Here is an 8,025-nt window from a genome sequence, read left to right on the forward strand (position 1 = left end):
GGTCTAGGTAGACAAACAAGCTTCAACTTTAGCAGCATAGTGCTTAACAATGGAAACAACATAATCTGCATTTAAAAGGTGTGCACAAAAAGTAGATGGAGATACATTACCATTCCCATGGCTCCATCAGGTATCATAGCTCCAGGACCAGTTGCAGGAGGTGCAGCAGCTGGGACATTGGTGCCACCCATAGCTCCTCTATTGTTCATGCCAATGGTACCTGGAAAAGAAAACTGAAGAATAGTCCTCCAGACACAGTGACTGGGCTCTACTCATCACTCCAGAGTCACAAACACTGTGTAAGCTCCCCGCAGTGTATATTCAGGGACAGAGTCCTAGTCTATTAACTAGCTTTGCACTATTAGGTCAAGACAAACTGATCTTGCATTCCAGTATTACTTGAAAGTACAGCAGGCTCTAACACTCACCACCCTCATTAACCACTAAGCCCCCATCACCTTTTCACTTGCTCTTGTACTTGTGGCCTGAAACTCTAAATCATGTAGTCAAAATATGGAAATACAGTAATCAAGGTTATTTCCTGGGCTCAAGGTCTAGCACTACATGTTGTACCAGTTTCTGTATCAGTACAAACTTCTGAAGCACACTATGGGTCTGATGGCAACTTCAACCAAGTCTTTTGCTTACTGAACTGAGTTTTTCACAAACGGACAGTACTGCCTCATACCCAAATTTTGTTATGTTTCCTCTCACATGAACACTTCCTGTCACTGAACTGGGAGAAGATTATTATGACTGAGTTTCTAAATAAGAAGCCAATAAAATAAGACTACTCAAAAAATGTACAGATTTTGTAAAGGAGGAAAGGAACATGCATAGGAACAAAGATGGCCACAGAATACTCTTACCTCCCATACCCATCTGTCCCATTCGCATGTCTGGTGGCTCCCTCTGAAAAAAGAGACACCCATTTCAAATGATAAAAATTCAGGATTTTTAAGAATGTAATTATACAAATTCAATGAGTTCTGGAGTTTTACTACTGAAAACTGTAGAAAAGTCATTCCCATGGTAAATTTCAAAAGAAGATCTGAGCTACCTTCACACAATTAACTGCTGAACAAACAGGTCTTATTTAAAATATCTCATTCTGAAAGACTTTTTCACAATCATGGTAAAACATCCAGCAGCAAAGCTGCGTGTTCAGATTTTACCAAACAACAGCATAAAGAGATACCTGATATCTGGATGGAAAGATCTGCTGAGCAGCAGTAACACATTAGATAGAATTAGTTTTGCTACTTCCTCAGCATAGCTAAGAAGCTTTTCCTGTTGAAAGGAATGCAAGCTTACATAAAGATGCAGCAATGGGTCACTTGCATTAAAATACCAGTTAGTGATTTCAATTTCTCTTTCATTAACCGAGCATAGGGGACACACCACAGATCTCCCTCACTGCAAAGCTAGGAGCAGCTCCTGACTTCAGAGAGGGTACTACTTTTTCCCACAGTGGGAACTGAAGAACAGATTTCACTTCATCTGTACTCTCAGTGCCACCATTTATCATACAAAGGCACTATTATTTAGAGAAATCATGAGTTCTGCTATGCAGGGTACTATTCACACATTTAGATCAGTCACACGGTTTTGGCCCTTTTGATTTGACATGTATTTAGCTATTTTGCTTAGGGGCCAATTTTTCACTAGGATACATTGCCACCCAGTTGCATCGATGCCATTATACCATCTCAACAGCACTACAGCTGCCTCCATAATAGAAAGTTGCTGGGACTGGAAATGAATTGTAAAACAGTTCTTTTAACTAGAGATGCTGCTATTACAAGGCAGGTTACCACACATTTTACATTACAAAAAAATACTTGACCAACTGACTTTTAAGTACAAGCAATTATCATGCCTGCAGCAGTGCCTCAAGTTGGGATTATTTCATCTAAGCATGACTAAGACAGACTGCAGGCTACGGAGATAGCCAGGCATATGACTATAACGGGGTTCTGCAGCAGTACTTCAGGAGAGTACATCTTTCTTACTGTTAGAATAAAATTAGTTAGCATAATTCTTCTGTACAGCAAGACAGCTAGTGAGGGTCCTACATGAAACAGCAGTGGGACAGTAACTGGGGTATTTATATTTTCCAGACTAAACTCTATTAAGATTAGAGGGAGTCAATAATTTAGGGCAGAATGCACTAAATATGTAGAGTCTCTCAACCAACAAGTTAAGCATTCACAGAAAGCCCCATGCTGTGGAAGGGCAAAAATCTAATGTCAGTGTCCAGATGGGAATGGGAAGGTAGAAGCACTCATACCGCATCAGCAAAATTCCCTTTAAATCCTTCCTGCTGGCGTCTCATCATCTCTTCTTGCTGCCTTCTCATTTCCTCCTCACGGCGCCTGCGTTCTTCCTCTTGCCTGCAAAAAAAAACGTACACCATTTGCATCACAGTATTGCAGTGTTGCCTAATGGGTCTTGTTTGGAAACCTACAACTTTCAGAACATTATTTTGCTGAGGCTGCAAAGTATTAGGTGCCTCATGATGAAAACAGAAACATGTATGCGCACCAAGACATTTCCAACACTTTCAATTTTAAGGAGTTCATTATAAAACCGAACGTGAGAACACCCATGTGTGTGTCTCATGAGGAGCAGCTAAGGGAACTAAGGTTGTTTAGCCTGGAGAAAAGGAGGCTGAGGGGAGACCTTATCCCTCTCTACAACTACCTGAAAGGAGGTTGTAGCGAGGTGGATGTTGGTCTCTTCTCCCAAGTAACAAGTGATAGGACGAGAGGAAACAGCCTCAAGTTGCACCAGAGGTCTAAATTGGGTATTACGGTATTTCCTCACTGAAAGGGTTATCAAGCACTGTAACAGGCTGCCCAGGGAAGTGGTTGAGTCACCATCCCTGGAGGTATTTAAAAGACATGTAGATGTAGTGCTTAGGGACATGGTTTAGTTGTGGACTTGGCAGTGTACATTTACGGTTGGACTCGATGATCTTAAAGGTCTTTTCCAACCTAAATGATTCTATTATTCTATGTACACAGCAGCTCCCAAATACATGCTGACTACATGCAATATAATGCATACAAGCCAGACAGTTCTCAAGCCCCTTCATCACAGAAGTAGTCTGGAGATCTTCCTGGAGCTTCTCAAAATGACCCTGAGACAAGGAAGAGCTGGAATGAAGAGAGAAATCTCTGAGACTAAGTTATGTCTCAAACAATAAGACAGATGCTAGAATGGGGTTTCCCAACCTGCAGCACCTGAAGCCAAAATCACTGCACAGATTCTGATTTTTCTATCTGCCTCGGTCAAGGAGCTAAACTGAGACATAAAACTGTAAAAAAACCAAGTACTAATCAGTGGAAGAAACTGCTAACTTCCATCTTAAACCAACACTTTCCCTATAAACAAAAAGGCCCAGAATAAAAGCCACACTTCAGGTAGTAATTAAATTGTCACACTGAACAATTAGGTGCGCTGAATAAGCCTTTCATTCCATAATATAATGGATTCACAGCATTTCATAACCTACCCCCCTACCTGAGTTCCAACTGTTTACGTTTTTGTACTTCTTGATTATGCAATTCCTCCATTCTCCTCAGCTCTTCCTGGCGTCTCATTAAATCTGTAAAAGATGACAGTAAAAAACCCAATCGAACTCATCTCCCATGCCACCTCTTATAAATTCCTGAACTAGAACCTTAACACACAAGAGAATAAGGTAACAGAGCCTCCAGCAATACAGTAACATCTCTCCATTCATTTGCTGCTACCATGCTTGGTTACAAGTCAAGCAGCTACACCACAGCTCACTTTCAGTGGGCTCTAGCCAGTCTACTGAGCTACCCACCCCTGGATGTTGCAGGGCCATATTCTGATACAGTATTTATCTTTGATTGGTACCTTGCCGCATGAGCATAACTTGGTGCTCATGGCGAGCTGCTTCCATTTCCATTTCCAGCTTCTCTCGAGCTTCCTTGATGTTGCGGTCTACTTGTTCTTGCTGCTGCTTCTCCATCTCTATTAGAGCCTTCCAACGCATGGCGTATTCGTACTCAAAGCTGCCAGGTTGTGCAAATCGAGGAGGCTGCTCACGCTCCCTGCCAAACAAGGAAGAGCCAGTGAATGCTTCAACAAAGCAAGGAGGAACCAAGAAAAATACATTTGTATGTTAAATGCAATGGCAGATCCTTTTAACAGTTAGAAATGCATTTCTTAGTGCAACAAATACGGAACCACTTTGTCTTCTATTTTCTCACAAATAGCTATGCCTGAGATACCAACTTGTCTGCTCCTCAGGAATCATCTTAGTGAAAGGAGAAACTTGGGCAGAATCCTCCTGCAGGATTAATTATACATGGAAACTGCGTCCTGTCCTCCTCCATAACAAGCAATGACACTGCTTTCGTAAGACACAAAAAGATTCTGGGTATCTAGAAACACTCTTGAAAGAAACAGCCTTTGCTCCTGCTGCACATCTTATGGACAGATCCACTCCAGAAACAAACAATGCCCAAATGTGTGTGTTTATTTCACTAATCTCTGCAGCCCCTGCACCTGGAACACATGACTATTCCTAATGCAGCCTCCCATCTCCTGAAGCTCTCATCTTCCTTACTTGAAAAATTCATGAGCTCACGGAGTCTACTAATTCCCACCGCTCAGATCACATGATACCTACTTACACTGGGAAGCCTTCAAAGAGCATGGCCTTATACCTGGATAGCTCTACAATCTCCCAATGCTATTCACATAATTCCCTAAATTTTCACAGTGGATTCAAATCTGTTTCCTCTACAGACTTTCCGTAATACTTAGAGCAAGTAACTTAAGTCTTTGCTTCAGCTTCTCATCTGAGCAAGGGGATCTCACATTATCTCAAACTGACAGGGTTTTTTATTCCAGCAACTGAAACGGACTTATGAAAAATATGTGGAGGCTACCAGTCTTATCCAGCACTGTGGATACAAAACCACTACTTTGTTTCAGCTAACCATGGCAAGAGAACAGTGTATGAAATTCTCTTTCCAGAATCAGGTCACATTTACAGAAAAAAGGAGGACCTTTAGTAGCACTGATGAGCCACCCTCCTAGAACTGAGGCACTAGTCAATGTCCTAGTCCACAGGTAGTCTCATCTCCTGTCGCACGGCAGTCACATACTTGTGATATTGCTGGTTTTTAATGACTAGTTTCTCTGGTAGTCCCTCTTCATCATCATACTGATCCATGGGCTCCACAGTGACAGGCCGAGGGAATCTATAAAGAAAAGATGAGGTGCTTTCAAGAAAATTCAAGAATGAGCTTGCAGTGCAGGAAAACATGTATTCTGTATCTGAACTTATAAAATCTGAACTTAAAAACTTATAAAACTGCTTTTAGCAGTGCTCAAAGAAATTCAGAGCAGTTGGGGATCTCAACCAAAGTGGAACCAGAAATCACTTTGAACACTTTTTTTCTTTTTTTCTAGAATAGGAGCTGAACTGTTAATCAAAATCCTTGTTGAATCCAAACCAAAATTGTACTGAAAGAAGAATACTTGCAGTTACTGGTTCAAATTAACAGCTTAAGTGGAACCTGACATCCTCCAGTAGGATCTACTCAGCATCAAGTAGTCCCTAGAGTCTGGTTTTTCTCTGGTTTTTCTTGTAGTCCCTAGAGTCTGTTTTTTCTCCCTTTCCTCCCTTGCTACATGGCCAACCATGGGCTGCACAAGTCCTTGTGTGCCTTTTTATAGCTGCCTAAAGCGAAGAGTAACTACACTGCTCCTCACTGGAGGTTGCTGGCTGTACCATTCAGTCATACTTTCCTGGTAAGACCCCACATGCCATTATTGCCCAGCAGCAGTGCTCTGTAAGTGCCTGTTGGACCCTGTCTGATTTCTCCCTCAAGAAATCCACTGGTGCACTTCACAACACAGACACTGCACATGTGTACTTCTGTCCTCCGGTTTCTGTGTGCAGGAGAAAGTATTTAACAGAAGTGTCCCCAATCTCCGAACTAGCTCCCCACCACAGCACTGACACTGCTCATCCTCAGCACAAAGCAGCACCGCAGCTCCTCGTTAGCTCCTCAACCCCATTTGCCAGAGCTGGGGAAATGGAAGAGAAATGATCACGCTATGCCAAGTGGCAAGCAGTGCACAGACTCCAGCAGGAAGGCAGGAAATGAGAGGTTAAAATCTCTCTCCTCAGCTGAAGATCCACAATATGGCTTTTCACTTCAGTGTGACATATTCTGTTATTAATAGTCTTACTTTCCAGTGTGAACCAATTCCAAACAGTTTATCTAGCTGTTACTGTCATGAACTAGGACAAACCAGAACAAATTTAATCAAAACCAAACCATAACTAGAAATAAGCAACATAGCGGTTTGCTGCCCTAAATATCAGAATCTAATACACTGATAGCTACAAAAAGATCGAATGTTACCCTCAGGTGCTCTCAGTTATACACTGGTAATGATCACTTTTAAAAATTTGTTTTCATGGTTTTTTCAGGATATAGACTTCTGAATCAGCAAAAGCTCCCTAACAGCAATCCTCCTGCAGAGCACTACACACTATGTTGGTTATCCCCAAAGAGTCTCAGGAAGAAAAACAGATTAAAAAAAGAAAAAAACAAAAAAACCACCTGCTTTTTGAAACTGAATGTGCTTGTGTACAGCTGTGCCATATGCAGGCCTCCAAGAAAAAGGAGAGAAGTGAGAAGCACAAAGCTTAAAAAATTACTGTAGAAATTTGCAATATAGCCAATTTCAGGCAGTATTCTATTCACAAATTCTAGATGCATATATACAAAATATACAGTAATTTTTATTTCCAAGAGATCAAAAACGGCTCCCTCTTAACAGTTAGAGCAACAAGCCGTGCTCTGTGGAACGCATATAGAATTAGTCATTTACTTAAGCAAGTTCACATAATTATGCAAGAACGTGCTTTGTTTCCTGATGATATTCAAGCACAAGGAAAACAGTTTATTATGGTGAAAACTCCAAACAATCCAATCTATTTGACCAGATTCTCCGACAGATCCCATGCCCAAAGTGGTGGATCAGCATTCGACCCCAGCAGTGCATGCTACTGAGTGGAGTCCCATCCCAAGACTCGCCTCTGAAGCGACCCAGAGGGCACAATTAATACACTTGAGCTTCGTTTCCAACAAATGATATGGATGGTCTCTGAAATAGCTCCTGCTTCTTAAAGGCTGCTTTAATTGCCCTAAGAAGGCTTTATCGAGAAAGAGCTTATTGGGAAGCTCTTATTATATATGCACTTACCCACTTACCCCACTAGCAGCTTCCCAGAAGAAAGTTTTCAGACCTGAGTTTCAGCACAGATTCGCTCTTGTTGGAACAAAGCTATGTAAAGTTCTCCCCAGGCAAATCACCTACCACCTCCTGCCCCATATCTCATCTGTCCTGCTCTGGTGTTAAGAAACATTGCTCACAAGCCAATGCCACCCATCAACCTGCACACATGCCAGTACAGCACTTCTTGCCCTCCACACTTACGTAGTTAGCAGGAAAGACCCATCACTACATCTATCCAGGGCTTTCCTAGCAGCAGGCTTCCCTGAGAATTCCACAATGCCTTTCCCAGAGGATCGTCCTCTGTCATCCACAATAACCACAGCCCTTTCCACCTGGCCAAACACTGAGAAGGCTTCCTCCAGGAGCTCATTGGACACAAACTGAGGCAGGTTCCTGACTGTCAGCGATGCGCTGTGGCATGCAAAACGCACTCTTAGCTGCTTCCCACGTAGAGGCATGTTGTCTAGTTCCACCTTTGCAATCTCTGCCAGAGTGCGAGTTTCCTGAAGATAAAAAAAGTTATCATTAAAACTCTCAATGCAGTACAGAATCAGTCAGTCACAGTCACAACAGAGTAACAAGCCTATTTCCCCTGAACTCACAGAGAGGGATAAATAATCCTCCCACAGCATGGTAAAAAGTGTCCTAACAAACCATAGGTATTCTCTATTATCAATGACTCTAGCTGAATAGGCATGTACAGAGTTCGGGGCGGGGTGGGGGTGGGGG

General features: G+C 42.2%; 1 protein-coding gene across 1 annotated transcript; it reads right to left on the minus strand.

Moving 5' to 3' along the window:
- Positions 1–110: 110 nt before the first annotated feature.
- Positions 111–7,829, minus strand: NONO (non-POU domain containing, octamer-binding; the record flags this gene model as incomplete). Its single annotated transcript, XM_009581396.1, has 7 exons — positions 111–220; positions 870–912; positions 2,291–2,393; positions 3,526–3,610; positions 3,889–4,085; positions 5,148–5,243; positions 7,498–7,829. Coding segments are annotated over 7 exons (966 nt in total), but the record flags the coding sequence as incomplete, so codon positions are not given.
- Between the last annotated feature and the right edge of the window lie 196 nt (positions 7,830–8,025).

Source organism: Fulmarus glacialis, unplaced genomic scaffold, assembly GCF_000690835.1.
Source record: "Fulmarus glacialis isolate BGI_N327 unplaced genomic scaffold, ASM69083v1 scaffold50487, whole genome shotgun sequence".
In the NCBI taxonomy this organism is placed as follows: domain Eukaryota; kingdom Metazoa; phylum Chordata; class Aves; order Procellariiformes; family Procellariidae; genus Fulmarus; species Fulmarus glacialis.